Source organism: Chenopodium quinoa, unplaced genomic scaffold (assembly GCF_001683475.1).
Source record: "Chenopodium quinoa cultivar QQ74 unplaced genomic scaffold, ASM168347v1, whole genome shotgun sequence".
In the NCBI taxonomy this organism is placed as follows: Eukaryota; Viridiplantae; Streptophyta; class Magnoliopsida; order Caryophyllales; family Amaranthaceae; genus Chenopodium; species Chenopodium quinoa.
This window is the reverse complement of record NW_018742263.1, coordinates 5,144,006-5,165,736: the sequence shown is the minus strand read 5'-3', so window position 1 is coordinate 5,165,736 and position 21,731 is coordinate 5,144,006. Positions and strand designations below refer to the sequence as shown.

At 35.3% G+C, this 21,731-nt stretch overlaps 1 protein-coding gene and 1 long non-coding RNA gene across 3 annotated transcripts; one reads left to right on the top strand and one right to left on the bottom strand.

Moving 5' to 3' along the window:
• Positions 1-1,989: 1,989 nt before the first annotated feature.
• Positions 1,990-7,993, bottom strand: LOC110682997. Its single transcript, XM_021859336.1, has 5 exons — positions 7,982-7,993; positions 7,185-7,313; positions 3,100-3,213; positions 2,573-3,017; positions 1,990-2,266 (listed from the first exon to the last, which is right to left on the bottom strand). Exons 1-4 carry the CDS (start codon positions 7,991-7,993, stop codon positions 2,574-2,576), a joined length of 699 nt encoding a protein of 232 aa, XP_021715028.1. The 3' UTR covers positions 1,990-2,266; position 2,573.
• A 5,229-nt stretch (positions 7,994-13,222) lies between these two features.
• Positions 13,223-16,613, top strand: LOC110683889. 2 transcript variants are annotated; one of them, XR_002503705.1, is made up of 3 exons: positions 13,223-13,557; positions 13,820-13,976; positions 15,694-16,613. It is a non-coding gene; the product is annotated as an uncharacterized LOC110683889 (long non-coding RNA). The 2 variants fall into 2 exon arrangements; XR_002503704.1 differs by having other exon boundaries at positions 13,226-13,976.
• Positions 16,614-21,731: the final 5,118 nt, after the last annotated feature.

Here is a 21,731-nt window from a genome sequence, read left to right as displayed (position 1 = left end):
GAGTGAGCTCGGGAACCAATGAAGAGTTATGTAAGAAGGATGGACCTTGGCTCGTGATTTGAGAGTTGTGATGGAGCATGGAAGAGCAAGGAAGAAAGCTTGAGGAAAAGGTGAAGCAAAGCAAGAAGAATAAGCAAGGAAAGAAGGCGAAAACAGCAGGAACCGCTGCCAGGGCCGCTGGCAGCTGGCCAGAGCCGCTGGCAGCGGGTATACCAGAGTGAGGGGCTGCCAGAGCAGCTGCCAGCGGGTCCAGAGCAGCTGGCAGCGGCTCTGGCAGAAATTCGGGCTGTTTTGGTTAATTTTCAGCAATTTGGCTTTGTTTTGGCTCGTGTTTTGGATATTATTTTATTATTACTATTGTGTTATGTTATTAAAATATAGAAACATATAAATAGCTTAGTTTTAATTAAGTTTGAAGTTAGAAAAGGAGAATTAAGTTTTGAGAAAAAAAAGCTTTCTAGGGTTTTCTTGGAATTTTCAGAATTCTTTGTTTTGGAATTAGAATCCATGGAAGCTTAATCTTCCGGATTCTTGGTTAAAGATTGAAGCTTTTAGCTACGAATTGTGAGATCTTTCTTCTCTTAATATCTATTGAATATATATTGTTCCTTGAATTAATTTCATGATTTGCTTTAATCAATTGCTAGGTTAGAATTATTGGATTCGCTTGCATCTAATTAATCTTTCCAAAGTAGCAACTTTAGGTTATTGATGCATGCTTTTGGTTGATAACTTGAAGAGGGAATAATATTATTGAAGAAATTAGCCCGCTTGTGTTAATTTATTCAATCCTTGTTGATTTCTCCGTTTATTTTCTTCTTGTGGATAATTTAGAGCGCTTGTCTTGAATTGTGCATTGGAAAGGGTTAGAAAGGAGCGCTTTGCTATTTCTAACTATTTATGAGAATTTAGAATCTAGGAATTCTACAACAAGGTGTTCAATAGAGCTTGATTGAGGAGACTTCTATGATCAATTTGTATGTTCATTAGTGGATTTCGCATAACCAAGACCGTTCTTCTCATTGATTACCTATTCATTACGTTCGTTGTTCTTACTTAGTTCATTTATCATCATTGCTCGTGAAAACCCCCCTCGTTACTTAGGTTACTACCGTCCTAGAGTATTTCCACTTAGGTTTCCAGTTATTAGTCCCTTTTTCCCTGTGGATTCGAACTCGACTTCCCTAACTACGTTTATTTGCAGTTAGCTTAGTTGTGATATTTTTGGTTGCATACGACTGAGGCACACCACACGTCATTTTAATAAAAGGGTAAAGCCTAGAAATATAAAAGAAGGTGATTTTGTACTAAAGGAGGTTAGGGGTCCACCAACCGATCCAAGAGGTAAATTCAAACCTAATTGGATAGGTCCCTACCACGTAATTGAAATCCTATCAGGAGGAGCCGTCAGATTACACTACAACAAATTCACCTTTGTGCCACGAGTAAAATCGTGGCACAAGTTTAAAATTCTTGTGGCAATGTAGTGTAGCCACGGGAATTTTTTAAATTTACTCTTGTGACACAAGAGGCCGTGGCTAGGAAATTTGCCACGGGAAAATGGATGTCGTGGCAAATTTCGAATTTTATGCCACGGGTATGTAACGTGGCAAACAAATTCACTTGCCACGAATATTAATGTGGCTAACAAGTTCTTTGCCACAAATTCTACCGTGGCTAATAAACTTAGTTGCCACAAACATTACCGTGACCAGTAATCTTCTTTGCCACAAATATTACCGTGACCAGTAATCTTCTTTGCCACAAATATTACCGTGGCTAATAAACTTTGTCGCCGCAATATACTGTAGCTAATTATTTATTTGCCACAAATAATACCGTGGCAAATAAATCCATTGCCACATTACTATCGTGACAAATAATATCATTTTACACTAATGACTATCGTGGCTAATAATTTCAATGGGCATAAGCTTTAATTTGTTGCAGCATTTATGGTATACGCATAACTGAATATTAAAGATCGAGTTTTTCTCAAATATGTCATATTTGTCATTCTTGAAATCGATATATAACATTAAAAAGGTGATATTATGTCTTGGAATCCCATTCATTCAAACATACTTGAATTCGATATCCATACATACAAACATACTAGAAATCAATTGTCTCATTGTCTCATCACTAGCTCACTCTTACTAAAATAAATAAAAAATAAAACACTCAAATCGTTTTGCTGAAGAACAATATATACTCTATATATATGTACAATGTGACAATATGTCTGTGCTCCGCTCCTTGTTACCTACAATGAATAAATAGATAAATGATCAAGTTAATATTTTTATCAAAAAGAGCACCAAAATAAGGATATGTTTTCGAAATGAAAAAGTCAAATTGACACAAAATATAGAACAATTAACTTTAAGCTCATAAATTATAACAACTCGCACATGGAAAAATTCTTTAATGTCTAACTACTGCTGCTATAACAGGTGAATAATGTATAACAGGTGAATAATGTATAACTACTTTAAGCTCATAAACTTATATCTAAGATGAATCATGCACCAATGAATAATGTATAACAGGTGAAGATAGCATTACTTACTTCATTCCCTTGAACCTTGACTTCCTAAATCATCAGAATCTGATGAACTTCCTGCTCCAAGAAAATCCAGAAGTTGACTAAACTTCTTCTCCCAAACTGCATTATTATCAGCAATTTTTCTGTCCACGTCATTCTTAACAGTTTCCGCCTCTTTTTTGGCTTGTTCAGCTTCTATTTTAGCCTGTTCTGCTTCTGTTCTAGCAGTTTCAGCTTCTTTTCTTTCATCTTCAATTGCTTGATCTGCTTTCTTTATAACTTCATTCACCTCTTGAGTAAGATCAATTCGAGAGGGCTTTACTTTAAAATGTTGCGTTATACTTCTACCAGGTCCATGAGCTTTCAAATACCCATGTGTATCTTTGCCAAGCACATCCTGAATAATTTGCTCATCTGTTTTCTCATTAAGACCTTGCTCTCTTTGTTCCTTTAATTTGTTTATCTCATCCTATGAATAAACAATATTAAGTTAGAAGATAAGATGGTAAATGTTAAATAGAAAATAACAAACATAAAACTTATAAACTTACTACTGCATGAGTGTTATTTGCCAAATTGATTGCATTTACAGCCTTCTCAGATTTTCTTGTACGAGTTGCAACCAATACATCAACTCGAGAACACTTCCCGCCATTCTTCTTCTTCTACAAACATTACAGAGTTTTTAGAATCAAATTACACTCCCAATTATTGTACGTTTGCATATTTTGAATAAGTACGAGAATTACTTCGTAAAATTTTTAGTCGTTTAGAAGCTAATGACATTTAGTTATGTCCAACAGAATTTAAATTTCCATGTGTTAAGAATTCAGCTAATAAAAAAAAAAAAAAAAATTCAGCTGGTGTGCAAGTTTTGTTGGATAATAAGGCCTACAGACCCTAAAGCCTACAAGCTACTGCTCCTTGATTTTACTATTGAAGAAAAAGTATGATTGTTTAGGTATAACGTCAAAGTGATACCTGACTCCTCTAGGATGTCATGATCATACGTACAAAGGAAGTAAAGGCTCCTACTGTACTCTGATCGACAAAATTAGTCTGATCAAAGCGTTTTCCTACCAGTCAGCATAATATTGCGGAGCACAAAGTCTAGCTTCGCAGCAGTGAGCTGCCGCCGAGTTTGATGCAAAATTTTATAGCTTGTGTAGAGGATGTAAGAGCAGAAGAACTCCCACAATTCAATAAGTGGGTAAAGGACAATAAATTCAAAGTCAAATTCTTCAGTTTGATAAGATTTCAGATCAGCTAAGAACTGCAGCAGCTAGCTCAACATTGATGACTCTTGAAAATTAGCAAGGTTTGTCAGCAAAAGAAATCAGAATTTTCAGCAAGACAGTAAGATTTTTCAGAAGAAAAATCGATATTCTCACAAAATCTAAGCAGTAGTTTCAGTTTTTTCAATGGAAAATATGAATTTCACCAAGGAAGAAAGCTTCTCAGAAGATAATTCAAGATTTTGGCAAAGCAGTAATATTTCTCAGCAAGAGAAACCAGATTTTTCACCAAGTCAGTCAGAGTTTAAGCAAGAAAATCGAAGTTTCCAGCGAAAATCAGAACTTTTTAGCAAGCAGGATAATCAAATGTTTCAAAAAACAACAAGATTTTCAAGAAGAAAAAGCTATATCCTTGCAAAATTTCAGCAGGAGTCAGCATTTCCAGCAGAAAAATGAGAATTTCAGCGAGGTTGTAGGCTTCTCAGAAGAAGAAATGAAATTTTTGCAAGGAAATAAAGTTCCTCGGCAAGAAGAATCTGATTTTTCAGCAAGTCAACCAGATTTTTTCAGTAGAAAAATTAAAAACTTCAGCAGGGAAATCGAAATTTTCAGCAAAAGTCAGAATATTTTCAGCGAGCGGAATATTCCGATGCTGTAGCAAGAAAGTAAGATTATTATCAAAGCAGTTCAGATTTTTCAGTAGAAAAATCAAAATCTCAGCAGATTTTTCAGTCGTGAATCATCAGTCTCCTTTAAGTCTTAGAACCGCTGTAGCACCTCTAAGACTTAGGGGGCTAGATGCAAGGGAGCAACTCTACACTGCTCCATCATTTGGGGGTTCTGTAATGTGGGATGACTCCCTCTGAGTCATATCACTAACAAATCCGGTTCTCACAACAAGCAATCCTGCCCCAAACACTGCTTCCGCTTAAAAAAAAAAAGTATTCAGCTGGTGTGCAAGTAGGGAGGGGATGCAGGTATGTGCAGGCAGGTGGCATCTGGCACGAGGGGGTCGGGGCAGGTGTGCAGGCAGGGAGGGGGAGGGGGCTGGTATGCAGGAAGGGAGGGGGCTAGTGTACAGGCAGGGCTTGTCTCATTAGTTTATTTAGTGTAGCCTTTTGAGCTTTTTGGAAAATGATAGAATGTAGTAAAGGTACTGATTAAGGCTTGATGTGACATCATAGAGTATTGTAGTCCTACATATGGCAAGAATCAAAAGTTAAAATTAGAAAGAGTAGTTATTACATACAATTGTCTAAGTACTCCGTCATCTTCTCGTTTATCAGAGTGCCACCTCATCTCATTTGCTGTTTTGGACGACATGAATAGCCTTTGCAACCTCGAAGTTAGTGGGAAATAGCGTAACACTTTAGGAGAAGCTTTATCACGCTTAGTATCGCATATGGAACACTTTTCAAGGTTAGCATTCTCTTTCCAAAATAGCATACAATCATTTTCACATGCTTCTATTTTTTCATAATCGAAACCAAGATTAGTAATCATCTTACGTGCTTCATAATAATTTGATGGCAAATCAGCACCTTTAGGCAAAGCATTTTTGAACATATGAAGCATACTAGTAATAGCTTTATTAGTCATGCCATCCATACATTTGATTTGGAATAACTTCAAAATGAATGACAATATAGAAAATTCATTACACCCGGGGTATAAAGTTTGCCTCATCAAATTTTCAAACATTTTTGCCTCTTTTGTATCCTTTTATATATCTAGGTTGATCAAACTCCTTAGGTTGTTGCTCAGCATCTAACATGTCATCTATGTCATCATTATTAGAAACTCCGGGACTAAACCTGTCATGGATCATTCTATATATCATCATGAGCACTATCTCCCAAATAATTTCTACTTTTCTTTTGTGGGGGTTTGAATTCTCCATGATAGATCCAACGAACATAACCTTGCACGATTCCATTCACTATCAAGTCGGTGTAAATTTCGTCCCTTGTTTTATGTGGACCATTGTTGCATCGATTACAAGGGCAAGGTACCTTATTTTCCTCTTCTCCTAAATCACTATTTGTTTCTAAGTCACCAAAAGCAAATTGAAGAAAGGAATTAACTCCATTTATATAGAGATTGTCTGTCCTATTAGCACACCTCATCCACTCTAACCTCTTTTGAACATCCAGAGTATCCATGTGAAAATAAAAGCTATAAATGCAAAGAGAGCTAATTATTAAAAAAATTGAAAAGTAATAATAATAATTATCAATAGTCATACATAATTCACAATGACTAGAATGGCACATTTCCAACAGAATTTGTCAGTTTATGTTGCAATAGATTTGTAGTTAGAGCTAGTATTATGTAGTAGTAGTTTAAGATTAAGCTTTTGTTCTAATTTCAGTGGGTTTGGTTTGATAAATAGTCTTACTTATTATCTAAGTGGACCTGAAATTATTTAAATCATCATTTACTTTTGTTTTGTTGGACTATTGGTTTTGTTATTATGTGACTCTGTTTATCTTTCGTTTTCTATGGCTTCCCCCACTACATATAACTGTCTCGAGATACATTGTGCATTGCCTCTCAGTAACGCATAAGATATATGGTCCCCCACTAAATATGAATGACTTTAATTAGGGAAGACAAAATAATTGCAAATGTACTATTTCTTACATTCTACTATTTTATATACTTCATGCATTACTCCATAGTTTGTTTCTTAAACTTTCATATTGCAGTAAAGTTATAGTTAGACTTGGTATCTATTTTTTAAAGAGCTATAAGTTATCATTTTTCAATTCAATCATTTGATAGGAATAGAAAGAGAGTCTAGAAGTAAATGGTGATCTGTTAATTGTTTCTTCAGTCTTCAGTTGTTGGATTTTCGGGCAACGCTATATGAATTTTCCCTACTAGTGCTCCCTGCACACTGCCCCTGGCCTTAACTATATACCCTCCCCCTCCCTTACACACACACTTGAAAAAGAGCTTTCACAGAGTAAATTGAAGAGTTGAATTGCACATATTTGATAATCGATTAACATTGAATCATATTAACAGAAAAATTGTTATACTTGATTTTTAAGCCCAAAAAAACTGAATAGCAGCACATGCAAACAAATTATCAGAAGATTGAACAAATTATACAAAAAAAAAAGGTATAATCAAAGAAATTACTTTTTACAAAAAAATCGAATTAATTAAATGAAAACAGGAAAGCGAGAGCAAAATCAGTTGAGCCACACCAAATTGAAGCTGAAATTGCAAAAATATAATCAAAATTCGAGAATAATTCTATTCAAGCATAGGAAGTAGAGTCCAACGTATTTCAATTGCTACCACATAGGTATTGGAAAAAATAGATTAAATCACCATTGATTCACATAGTAAAACACTACATATGAGATAAACGAACAGGTTATAGATCTAACCTTGAAATTTTGTCCAAGAATTGATCTTGCGAGCGTTAGTCGACTCTTCGAATTAGGGATAGTTCGAACGGTTTTGATTCTTCTGCAAAAGATTTTTGATTTCTTTTCTTTTTTTTTTCGGGAAAGATTCTAATTTTTGAGGGGAATTTTGTGGTTTAGCTAATTTTTTTAATAAGTTGGCAGCTAATGAAAGGGAATTTAGCGCCTAATCAATTTTGGGATTTGTGTGATGTTTTTGTTTTGGCTAATTAGCTGCCTAATCAGCACATCAGTAGGGTTATTTTTTTATTTTTCTTTATTTTTTTTTTTTAAAAAAAAATCTAGCAATTCGTGGTTATACTCTTTTTTTTAATTTAAGGAAGGAAGCATGATCTTATAATATAACATATAGAATAACAAACAAAGCTCAAGTGATACTTTATACAGGTATAACACATATATATATATATATAGTTAGAATCAAAGGTACTACTATATATATAGAAATTTTATAGAATATATTATATAATATGTACTCATGATTAAAATTAATTAGTCGTGAATATAATAATTATTTCCTAATATATTGACATTAGTCAAAGCTTTTTTTTAACTTGAATGAATGTTACTGGACTTTGGGTTAAGTTATGTATGCCCCAAAACTATATATTTTGATGTGGCACAAGTGTCAATTTGTTGTAGTGTCACCTAAGACAAGGAGATATAGTAAGGTTTTGTTTAGTGTCTTATCTGATATGATCTAAATTTTTAGATTTGGTCTAGTCTGATTTGATTTAATAATTATCAAAACAAAATACAAAATTAACCATATTTAGCAATAAGTAAGTGATTATAATTAAAAGTTCTGATCTGGATTTATTAAGGAATAAGTAATAATTATCTGAAATAAGTTAAAGAGAACAAGTCTATAAAACCCCAGTCGTTTGTTAGAAAAGTAGAGTAAGTAATTTCAATTATAACAATTGATTATTAATAAAAGATTAATAATGTTGATTTCTAACAAGTACACACACTATTATATTGTTTCCTATATACGTAGTATATATAATTCTTATTGATTAATGGGTCAAAAACTAAAAATGATTTAGGTGAATAACAAAATTACCACATCATCATGTAATAACTAGATTTTGCAAATTGGGTATTCGGGACGAGTTTGGATCGAGTCAATAACTAAACTGTTTGTGAACTTCCGTGTATTCAAGCAATTAAACATTAGTGTTGAAAACAATGTAACAAAATCATTGCTATAAAGTCAAGTAATGATAAACATTATCATTTTTTCTTACAACTAAGATTTGAATATTTAATGAGGTTATTACATCAATTTATCATTTTACCTATTTAACTAAGGCCAAATAAAAAAATAGTCACAGAGTAACTTACTAGTTAATACTCCAAATACTATCTTAATAATCTAATAAAAGTTGACTAACAACATTATTAGAGCTGAGTAATATTAGCTGGTTGTTAAAACACGTTTTAACAACTTGATTCCAAATATTTTTATCTAGCCATACTCATATACTCGTAAGGGTTTTCAATTCGAAATGAACTATCTCGAATTAAAACTTGATACATTTAGAGTAAACCTAGTCATATTATGTACTTCCTCCGTTTTCTCTTACTTGCAACACTTTCCTAAGAAGGAAATGTCACAATACTTAAAACACACTGTAAAAGGAAAGTTACTTTAGGGAAAAATTATACTATATCCCTTATTTAAAGCACATGACCCACTAAATTACACTCCTAAGAATCACTCATCCTATTTTAAAGTTTATTATATCATGTAAACCCCACATTTCTTAATTACCGCGCTAAAGGGTGTGTTGCATCTAAAAGAAAACGGAGGAAGTAATAGTTTAGTCTTTGGTCTAGCTAGCTCACTTCATATTAAACCTGGGCACGGGCCGGGTTGGCCCGCGTGCCGCCCGGCACGGCCCGCCGTTCGGAGCAGCCCGGCACGGCCCGAAGTCAAGCACGGCACGGCACGAACGTCGACTTCCGTGCCACGGGCCGTGCCACGGACACGGTGGAGAATTCCCAGGCACGGCCCGGCACGAGCACGAGCAAGGCCCGCCGTGCTGGCCCGCAGGCACGGCCCGCAGGCACGGCCCGAAGGCACGGCCCGCAGGCACGGCCCGCAAGCACGGCCCGCGGGCCAACGGCTAGTTAAACGGCTAGTTTTTTGCCAAAAATTCTATAAATACTCACCTCCATTTCATTCCCAAATCACAAAATCACAATCTCTTCTTCTTATCTCTTATATTCTCTAAATCTCTAATAATCCTTATTTTCTTAAATTCTCTAATTATTCTCTTAAATTCTCTAATTATTTTCCTAATATCGGAAAAAATTAAAAAGTTCGTAATCGTAATTAGTGGAGCGTTGAAGCACGGTTGTAAGATCTAAACTAATCTTAAATTTATTATTGTTTTATAGTTATTATTAGAATAATCTTGTTTAATTATTATTGTTGTTAATTGTTATTGTTGTTGTTATAATTGTTGTTATTAATTATTATTATTGTTACAATTGTTGTTATTATTTATTTTTGTTGTTATTGTTATTGTTATAGTTGTTGTTATTAATTATTATTATTGATATTTTTATTGTTAAAATTGTTGTTATTAATTATTATTATTATAGTTAACCACTTTTTATTAAAAAATTAATTGTTAATTATGGCATCGAACAACCCATCATCTAGGTCTAGGGGGAAAGGTCGACTTATCCGTAGTAGTAGTTCTAGGGAACCACCAAATACAACGAGCCCCCAAATTACGAGTCAAACCAATGACCCCATTTACTTCCCCCCGGGCTATGAGCCATATAATACGTCAGGATTTCCAGCACCACCACTAAACCAATTTCCACAACCACCATACCAATTTCCACCTAATTATATCGGTAATCAACAAAACTATTGTTCTAGCCAAGGTAGCCAAGAAAGTACCCGAATTCCCTCCGGTTCTACTACCCCTTCTACTGCCACTCCCACTAGTCCCCCTACTAACCAATACACACATCATGAATGGTTAACCGAAACTGAGATGCTACTTTTGAAAAACCGAAGGAGTGAGGTATGGCGTTATTTTGTCCTAAGTAAAGATGGTGAACAATGGGCAAAATGTAAAACATGTAATAGTGTATTCACGGCAGTTACCAAAAACGGGACGGGACACTTATCTAGACACATGAAAGCTTGTGCAAAACCAGCTAGTGATCCAACCCAGCCCAAAATTTCCCAATTCCATCCATACGGCTTTACATACAACTATGAGAGGGATAGGGATGAACTAGGAAAAATGATAGTACACGCTGAACAACCTTTTCTTTTCTCGGAAAGTGACGCATTCAACACCTACATTAACAAAGCACTACAACCCCAACATAAAAGAATCTCTAGGAAAACCGTTCGTTCCGCAGCAATGAAAAATTTCCTAGAGTACAAAGTCCGGTTACAAGCCGAATTGAGTAACCTTAACTGTAGAGTATCTTTAACAGCCGATTCTTGGGATAGTGGTTATAAATATCACTATTTATGTGTGACTTGCCATTGGGTAGATGATCAATGGATGTTACAAAAAAGAATAATACATTTCAAAATGCTGGAATACCCACACACCGGCATTAACATTGCTCACCATTTAATGCAAGCAATAGACGAATACAACCTTCGAGATAAAATGATGTCTATGACTTTTGATAATGCAACCTCTATGACATACACAGCTAATCTTATCAAACAAAACTTAACCGATGTACTATTAGACGGTGAAGCTCTTCATACTAGATGTGTTTGCCATGTACTTAACTTATGTGTACAGGATGGAGTTCGGGCAATTGGCCCATACTACAGCAAAATCAGAGATGCTATTATGTCTATTAATAGCTCTAACATGAGATACCAAGAATGGAAGAGTTTTCTAAAACAACAAAAGATAAGGGTAATAAAAATTAGAACCGATTGCCCAACTAGGTGGAATTCCACCTATGACATGTTAACAAAGGCAATTGAGTACAAGGGCCCGTTAACATTATTTTACAACCAAAAATTTCCACAAAATGCTTTGTATGATGATGATTGGAATAACTGTGAAAGATATATGCAATTTTTACAGTTATTATATAACATGACGTATTGTTTTTCTACTGTTTACAATCCTTGTGCTCAAAACTTTCTTTCTAATGCATGCTTACTCGCCCAACTTTTCGCTGATCATCGCGATCAAAGTGATTATGATCAGTATCTTCCAGCAATGGAAAAAAAGTGGCGTAAATATTATAGTGAGATTCCTTTGATTTATATTTTTGCTTCCATATTAGATCCTAGGCAAAAGTATGAAAACACATTTATGTTAGTTGACATTTACTTTCAATGCATGTTTCTTGACGATGATGTAGAAAACTATAAGACTAATGTGAAGGATCAGTTTTTTGCTTTATATAGAGTCTATGAAGCCAAATATGGCACCGTTCCTCGCTCAGGGCCTTCCCAACCATCTAAAAACGTAAGTAAGAAGGCCAAACATTTATTTTCACAAGCTACTAACTTGATTTCAAGGTTTTCAGGTGATTCATCAATCAGGAGAACGCAAAGCGACGTCTCGGAGTTGCAGATGTACCTGAGTTACGACTTCACCAAAGGCATGGACGACGATGAGATAAACAGCCTCGACCTCCTTGCATGGTGGAAACAACAAAGCTCGAAGCATCCAACTTTGGCGGCAATGGCACGAGACATTCTTGCTATCCAAGTTTCCTCCGTCGCCTCCGAACGAGCTTTCAGCGCATCCGGAAGGGTTTTAGACGATAGAAGAACAAGTCTAAAACCCGAACACTAGAAATGTGCGTGTGTTTCAAAGATTGGTTGGATGCGGAAAATCGCTCACAAGACCGTTCTTACGACCACAACGACAACGAAGAAGGAACCTCCGCTTCCGGTTCGGGTTCGGCTAGTTCCCAATCTATGCAACTAGCCGATGACCTTGAAGGCGAAGGCGAAGACGAAGACGAAGACGAAGACGAGCAAGAAGAAGGAGAAGAAGAATAGACAATTATTGTATATTGTACGATTTTAAAAATATCAATTTTATCATTTTCCAATTTTTGTTTAATACCATCATTGTATGATTTTTATCATTGTTATCATTGTACAATTTTCTCAACTCAAGTAATAATAATATAAAGTACGCATTATTCACATCCAAAGTCCAATTTGCCTTTTTTTCCCCGTTTTGTTACAATTTGTAAATTCATATTAAAAAAAAATAAAATTATACCAATTACTAATAAATCATAAACATTAAATTTTAAAGTAATAGTATAAAGTAAATATATAAATATAAATATTGAATATACAAATTATAAAACATAAATATTCAACTTATAATTATAAAATTCATAACTTAATAACTTATAAGTTATAAACTTATAAGTTACCTTATAAAACTTATAATTATAATTTTATAACTTATATACATTATAAACTTATTAATTAATAATGTTGTCATTAAAAAAAAAAAAAAAAAAAAAAAAAAAAAAAAAAAAAATTGGAAACTGCACCAGCCCGCGCGGGCCAGCCCGCAGCCCGGCACGTGGCCGGCACGGCACGAGCCCGCCAGGCACGAGGGCCGTGCCGTGCCGTGGGCTGGCCTGTGAAAATGGCCGGCACGGCACGAAATCCTGGGCCCGCCGGCACGACCGGCACGGCACGAACCAGCCCGCGGCCCGCCAGGCACGGCCCGCGGCGGCCCGGCACGGCACGGTGCCCAGGATTACTTCATATGCAGTTTTTCAATACTATTAAATTACATCATTTATATTTTACAAGACCACACAACTAAACTAATAATGTAATTAAATAAAACTTTCCATCATATGTGTAATGCAAATTTGCAACTATGCTCATATATCTACTACTCTTTTTTTTTTTTTTTTGACAAGTATATATCTACTACTCAATTGTTATGTAATTGTTTTACACTCAAAAAAATAAAGTAAAAAGTAGCAAGAAAGTCGTATACTAAATTACAATTTTATAAATAAAGTTGTTAACCAATAATATTTTTTTTATCAATATTGCAATTCTACAAAATATACAAGTGAAATTTAGGAGGGAAAATTACCTCCATAAGCAATTAACCATACAACGTAGTTAAAATTTTAGGGAAATTATCCCCTCTAAAAGCAGTCTTTGGCGGAAAAACTTCCTCCAAATACATGTAATTTATTATAAAAAAAAAAATAAAAAAAAAGGAAGGAAAGCCTACTCCCTCCTGTGTTCTTCAGTTCTTCTCTTCATGTTCCATTCTCTTCTCAGTCATCTACTCTCTTCTCTACTGAAGTAGGAAATCTCAAATTATAGGTCATTTCTTTCTCTCCAAGATTTAGAATTTAATATTTCTCTGAAATTAGGTTTCTTCAAATCAATTTGGGGATTCTATCGGTTTAATTTATTTTTAACATAATTGATATCAATTTGGGGTTTCCATAGATTGTGATTTTTTTTTAATCTATCACCATTTCCCATAGATCAAGAGATGGAGGAATTAGAATGAATTCGAAGATGAATCCTCGAAATAATAACAAAACTTGAGCTCCAACTCTCTTCCTTTTCTTCTTTTCAGATGACGCCGCCACTGACGCCACCGCATAGCGTCTTTCTGGCATATTGCGGTCGAATGGTATCAGCGATTTCAAGTTCAAAGTAGTCTGTTCTCATGAAGCTAGACGAGATCTCATATCTGCGCCATCCATTCATCATCTTTGTAAAAGCATTGTTTGGTAACACTCCTTTGTTTATTCATTTTATCATAATAATTCATTCAATTGATTTGAGAGTATAAATTTGCAATTGCTTTATGTTACGTTTGGATACTCATAATTTAAATCCAATTCCAAAACATGGAAAATTTTGAAGTATCTGTAAAGTCTATTTATTTACTCCGTACAATATAAGCAATTAACAAATACATAGTACATCATCATTATAATTATGGAGTATTGTTTTATCAAGTTTTAGGACCTAAGAAAATGGGGAATAAAATTGAACAATTGCACATGAATTTTGTTTCTATCTATTCGACCTTAATCAGGCTGTTAACACACAATTGAGAAAATTGATTATTTTTTAAATTACAAATAATTTATCTTTAGATGTTGGAGTAGATGAGAGGTAAGAAAGGTTTATCAATGGCGGATCACGGGATAATGGAAGTTTTGGGTTGGTGTTACAGTTGGTGAGGAGAGATAATTTTCATGTAATCTAGTGATTTATCACACATAATTAGTTTCTAGAATAATGGCAATGTACACCTAAAAACTTTCAACCATCACCAATTAGAGTACTATTTCTATATTCAATTTAATAGCTATGACTTTAAACATATGAAATTAGAAAAAATGGTCTGACATATATTCTGCACTATTATTAGTAGTTCTAGTTGCATCAATAAAAGATATATATGCAAGGGTATTACTTTGCTTCAAGTGTTCAAGGGTAATGCTGGGATTGATGTTTATATATATGCATATACTCCCTTCTTTTAATTTTATTGTCCTGTGTTGCTCTTGGTCTATTTTCAAGTAATTGCTCTAGTTATCTATCATCACTTTATTTTCAAGTAATTTCCGTGGCATAATTCGTGGCACAAGAGTCAATTTGTTGTAGTGTCTTAAATCTAAGAAGCACTCTTATCATAGATCCAAGAAAAAAAAATACTCACGTGCAGAATCGGTTCTTATAAATGCAGGCCTTAGTTTCTTGAGAAAAGCGAGTCATGATATGAAATCAGCCCTGCGGTGAGGAGTTCATCCTTATTAAAAATTATTTGGTTAGCCAAGCTTGCATAGGATGCAAACAGGGGAAATAGCCACCCTTTAATAGTTTAATGCATCAGGCATAGGGTACAGGGACGTTAGTAGTTGTCATTTTAAAAACATGTATGATCATTTTCAGCTTGATGAGCACAGGAAAAAACAAAATAGCAGTGATGTTGCGGTCTGTGGAGTGGAGCAGCTTTGCCTTTTCCCATATGACCTTGTCCATTGAGAGTTGAATCGATATACAAGTTTTTAAATTGGTCTGGTTACATTTGTTATAGCTAGTTTACTTAAAATGAGGGATTTGCTGGTGCTGTGGATGGCATTGGAGATGTGTAGTTTCAGTTATTTAAGCGTTCCACATTTTACTTCAAGTTGCATATAATCAACTTAGTTTAACTTGTGGAAATGTGCTACATTATATCTAAGCACAAAGCCTTGGTGACTAAGTAAAGCACTAGAATCCTAATAATACAAGACTAAGAAACAAGATATATACATAATTGTTGTTTCCTAAACACACCAAGACTTTCCTTAATAATCGGATTTCTAGCATCATGTAACAAGAATTTTGGTTGCATCAGAATTTAGACTTGGAAATTCCAGTATATAAATAAACAAGAATTTCCATTATATATTTAAAAAAAAAAGGAATTTTGACTTGGACTATTTGCTGCAGATGTTGAGGTAGTCTGGTGTCAGGAAGAGCCAATGAACATGGGCGCTTACAGCTATATTTCACCTCATCTATGTCCACATCTTTCGACCATTGTGTTTGCTGACGACATTGAGTATGTTGGGCGCGTTCCATCTGCTGCAACTGCTACCGGTTTTAGCAAAGGACAGACCGAGCTTCTGTAGAAGGCATTGCAGTCATAGCCAATCCCATTCCCATTAACCAGTAAGATGATGCACGCTTAACACAGATGGAGCAGCAAATGGCTCTCTTGAGCTAGCTGGGGGAGGGGATATTATCAGAGATGAGAGAAGTTAATTTCGAGGTGTTCAGCCAACTTTGGGTGTTCAGCCAACTTTGGGTGTTGCTCAGCTTTTCGAGCTGAAATTCTGGCGCTTAAGAAGGGTCTGATCTTAGCCAGGGATCTCAGTATTGACACACTTGTGGTGTAGTTAGATAATAAGGCTTATATTCAAGTGCTATCAAATTAAACAAGCAAGATAATGTGAGTGAATGTGCCTACTTAATTGATTTCTGTAATGATTTGATACAAAAGGAAGATTGGGAAGTCCAGGTGCTTCAAGGCTATCCTGAAGGCAATCGCATAGCGAACTTGCTTGCAAACATTGGTGTAGCTCTATCAAATGATTTTAATTTAGCGTTAGATGTTCCTTTAGAACTAGCTAAGGTTCCCTAAAGGAGGATATCGAAGGATGGCTATTCCAAACTGGTTCCCCCTTAGTGCCATGCTAGTGTCGTACCTTTCTAGTGTTTTTTAGTCGGTTTGTTGACTTCTTGGTTTTGTTTTTTTGGTGCCTGTATATCTTGTCAAAAATGAAACATGGACCTTTTATTCAGCTTTCTTGGTAGCAATTGTTCTTTGGAGAAAGCTCGTGGTACACAAAAACTATTTTTGATTTTAAGATCCTTTTTACTTAGTATTTTAAGACATGCATCTATACGAAGTATTGCTGCAAAATTTTATAATAGGAAGTGTTATTAACAATTTGGCTCATGTATAATCTTTTAGGGAAACGTGTTGTACCTTTTACCAGCTTAGTGCAATTTCCAGAAGTTCATTTGAGAATAATTTATTTTATGTATATGTTATACAATTTGTATTATAAACTAATCTTGAAAAATGCAAACAAAAAGACCCAGAATTAATAATTACAAATTGAAAAAAAATGTTTTGCAGGCTATTTTACGCTAAGGTTTTTTTTTTCCGAAAATTATTAACAATAATTACAAGGTGCGATATTTTGAAAATGAAATAATTTGAATTTTATTTGAGTAAATGTAATACGATTATTAATTTATAGTGGTGCATAATCAAGTTTCCATCAATTTTACTTGTAAGAATTTGTAAAAAAGTTTTTATTTTTACATAGGTTATATCTCATGATTAAAACTAAAAGATTGATAACATTAATTTAAGTTTATTTTCTTTACAAAAAATATGATCTGTTTGTATTAACATACTGCCACGGAAATAAATTTTAATGTTGCACAAGTGTGAGAATGATTGTCACGGTATAAAAAAAAAAGTACCCATGAAACTAGTGTATGTTTACCACGAGAAAAATTATTTGTTGTGGCAACAATGTCCTTTTGCCACGGGAACATAATTTCTTGTTGCAAAAGTGTTTATTTGCCACGGGAAAAAAATTTAGTCGTGGCACTAGTTTCAATTAGCCACGAACTTCATTTTTCCCGTGGCATAATTTTTGTTGTCATATCAAGTTTATTATTGAATTTATTTTTCCCGTGGCTAGCTCAAATTATGCCACAAATTTTGTATTCCCGTGGCATAATTCGTGGCACAAGTGTTAATTTGTTGTAGTGTTAATGGATATTTGAGGAGATGAAATTTGCCAATTAATAAACAATGATCGCCTTAAGAAATATTAAATATGAAATCTGGATAAAACTCGTTCTCTCATACAACCAACTTTAATTAGCATTCAATTGAAAGATTCTAAGTTTTATGCATTTCACCGAATAGGACGGTAAAATACATAACACTTGGGGGGGGTAATTTAGAAATAATAAACCGTTTTAAGTGTTCAAATTTTTTTGAACATTACGAAAAAATCTTCACACTTGGGGGGTAATAATACGAGTTTTTAATATAATTTTTTTCGAGACATTCGTAGCGCAGGTGTCGCGCGTAACTAAAATAGCTGCGCGCGACAGGCTCGCGCAATTCCAAAAGTTGCGCACGCCACCTGATGACGGACTGCGAAGCCAATTTTTTTTGTGTTTGAATGAAGTTGCGATTTCTACTTACGATAAAAAGAAGGTGTTTCTTAAATATAACATATACTTGGAAAATAAAATTAAACTTTGATTGAATTCTTGTAAACAAGGTGTGATTAATTTTTTTTTATTTAATTTCTGTCTAAGAGATAAAAGAAAAAAAAAACAAACACATAAAAAAAAATATATAAAATATTAGAACTACGCAAAGGCCTGATTTTGCAATGCGAATACGTAGGCAATCTTTATGATTCGGTCATATCAAAATATAAAAATATGAAGCTCCATTTCATTCAAAATTCAAAAGAGAGACATTATTGAACTAGATAGTAAACGAGAAAAATATAGTAGTGATTACACTTTATTCGAAAAAAAACTAATGATAAAATTGTGTAACACTCTAAGGTTTTATTATGTCCTGGATTGTCACAGAGGATGGAGGAGTAGTTTTCATCGTAGCATGTTCAGCAACCTTGGAGCTTTCCCCTACACTGTTCTTTTTCACCCAAACATTGTTTTTCAATTTTGGGATTGGGGCCTTTGCAACCTGTTTTCCTTTCCCTTTGACTATTGGAGCTTTCTTATGAGTATTTGGTGAAGGTTCTTTAATTTTCATACCTTGTTGCGCGGGTTTGGAAGGAGCCTTTCTTTTTGTTTCCTTCGAATGAGCCTTAGGGGACGAGAAGTCTAACTTTCTTCTCACTCCTTTATTTTGACCACTAGGAGGAGTAGTAGTGGTTGAATGCATCAAAGGCTTAGGTGGATTGCAAGCGGTGGTGGCTTGAAGTTGAGATCGAGCCTTGTTTGATTCATCCTTATCCGCCGCATTCATCCAAGCCTTGTAAAAGGAAGATAATGTGATACTCGCAGGAGGATTTTGTATTACCCATTTAGGAAGACTTGACCAATATTCCATCCAACGAGCAATCCTTTCGGGTTTAAAAGTCACATCTTTAGGGGCATCACAATATTGCGGAGGAATATATTGCTTCATCTCGTATTGTCTCATCACCCTACCAGGAAAATATAAGTAGTACTAGATAGGCCTAAAAGCCTAATGTAAGGACAATTGAGACTATTCCCAATCATACTATTTATGTTCCACCAAGGAATCACAAACAGTATGTTAGGAACTCCATGATAGAAAAACGACGTCCATTCCTCTTCATTCTTATGCTTATAAAGGATTTGATGTCCAGGAAATGTCTTTACTCCATTAGCCTCAAGGTTTTGAGGCTGATCAACAATTTGCAAACGCTCCATGAGCCAAATTTGAAAAAACAAAAAAAATTATTTTGCGATTTATTACACGAGCAGGTGGCGCGCGCAACTTAATCAGTTGCACGCACCCTCCGCGCGCAACTCAGAAGATTGCGCTGGTCATGCCAACGCAACTTCTTGACTTGCGCTGATAAACGCCGGAAAAAAAAACGTACGTGTAATAGGAGTGGACTTCCGGTGAAACCACTTTCGTTAGGATCTCCTCTAAGGCGATTCAAGCACAGAACGATTTTTTCCAAAACCAAAGGAGCGGGTGAATGACATCCCTCTATTTGCTCTACTATGGACACCATTGAATAATCTCTGTATTCTTTGCTTGTCCTAAGTAAACAATTAACAACAAGACAATAACATAAAGCACGAGGGGCGACGAAGTCTTCAATAAATTGAATTAAATTCACGCCTTCTTCAGTTCCTATGTTGGTCATATCATTGTCGGACAAACCAAAAGATCTTTGGAATATAGGTTTGGGATCCGACAAGGTAGGCGAATAAGTCACAGGGAGAGTGTTTATAGGGAAACCTAGCAAGGCCTCGAACTCACCAGGAAGGGGGACAATTTCAACCCCTCTAAACAAGAAAAGATGGTGGTTAGAGTCCCAATGGTTAGCTGCGGCATGAAGAAAATCAAAGTTAACCACTAATTGCATATAATTTAATAAAGGGTCTAAGTGATAAATTTTGAAAGCTAGTTTGTCCTCGGTTGAAAAGGGAAGTGACCCATTGCTTCAAACGTTATTCAAAGGTCTTCACCATTGTTCAAAAAAAAAAAAGAGAGAGAATAAGATTTTAGAGAGATTAATTATTTTTAATTTCTTATGTTACTAAGCGATTGAATGCGAGATGATCAAAAGCCTACACAAAACCATGTTTAAATAGACCCAAGAGTGGAAAATTTTCGGCAAATTCGGCTTAAAGGAAAGTTCACTGACAGGTGGAGCGCAAAACTCTTGAGTTGTGAGCGACACCCGCACGCAACAAAATTACATGCGCGCGACTCCCGCGCACAGCTCACGAAGTTGTGCGCCACTCCCCTGACGCGGCATGTAATTATGGTTAATTTCCGTATTTTGGCTCATATAATGACGGAATCATCACGAGATCTTAAAACGAATCATACGCTTGTCTTCTAACACTTTGTGTCCCTTTTCTTGCCTACTTTTTTATTTTCTTTTATTATTTTCTTGTTTTCTTTTTATTTTTCTTTTTTCCATTGTTTTCCTACTTTCTTTTTTTGTTTATTTTTTATTATTTCCTAGTTTTTATTTTTCTTTTTTCTTTTTCCTTCTTTTTGCCTTTTTTTTGGAGGTTGTTTATTTTTTTTTCGAGGGGGGTAAGTCGGGAACCCTTTCCCTCCCTCGAAATTTTTTTCGCATTAATGTACACATGGAAACAAATAATAATAGTAATAATGACATATATACAAATGTGTAATATATACAAAAAAAATATAAAAAATATATGTATACATAAGTTTCCTAAAAAAATATATAAATGTGTACAGGAGGAATCAGGGTGCTCGGCGAATACTAGACGGTTGCTGCAGATCCTGCAAAATCCAAAACAAAGATTAATACATGAAATGTAATAACTTCGTTGCAAGGAAAAAAAATAATAATAAAACTTACCGCGATCATCGGATGATCACGGCATGACAAAGTCACGAGAGCTCTCCGATAAGCAGCTCGGAAAGCGCGTAAAGTCCTCACCATGCCGTTCACGGTCTCTCGCGGAACCTGTTCCAAGAATACAAGGACAGTTAGTAAACAAATGTATATGAAACAAAAATAAAATAGAAATACTTAAGTACATATACATAAAAGGCATACCGACTCAGCTGTCTCAGGTACAAAAGTTATCCCTCATCATCCTCGGCCGCTGGAAGGGTCTAACAAATTACTAATCCGACAGCATCGGTATACGTGATCTTCGCTGTAGGAGGCACCCAACCACCTAGCTCGACCCGCTAAAAATATATGTGACAAAAAACGATAAAAGGGTCAAAATTCCGAAAAATAAAAAGAAACACGAAAAAAGAGAGTTAGAAAACTAATCGGAACAAAGGCCGGAAAAGGAGTCAGCCTGGATGCTATAAAAGCCGGATAAGAAGCATCCGATAGCACCAGCAGCTCCGCTGGATAACCAAGGATCGCCTGAGCTCGATTCTCGGTAGACAGCAGATCCGAACGCAGCATCCGGATTCGGCGATCCCTTAGAACCAAAGGCTCCTCGGTCGAAAGTTGCCAGAGAACACGCTCGCTAAAAACCAAGCATCGGTCCTCTGGAACACCGAAAGTCCCGTATAAAGGGCCCGGAAATGGCAACGAACCATGCCAGACCGGATAGCCTCAGGGACTCTGACGACAAACTCCAAGGAAGGAGATCGATCTATAAAACACAACCACATGAAAAATCATTAGAAAATGAATAAAATAAAAAATCGAAAATGAAAACATGTAGTTGGAATACTCACCGACGCACGAGTCGCCGAAAGAATCCTT

Coding starts and splice junctions, on each gene's coding strand:
- LOC110682997 (XM_021859336.1), bottom strand. Junction 3,214..7,184: donor TTCTTGGACAAAATTTCAAG/GTTAGATCTATA, acceptor TAATGTTTGTAG/AAGAAGAAGAATGGCGGGAA. Junction 3,018..3,099: donor CAAATAACACTCATGCAGTA/GTAAGTTTATAA, acceptor GTTTATTCATAG/GATGAGATAAACAAATTAAA.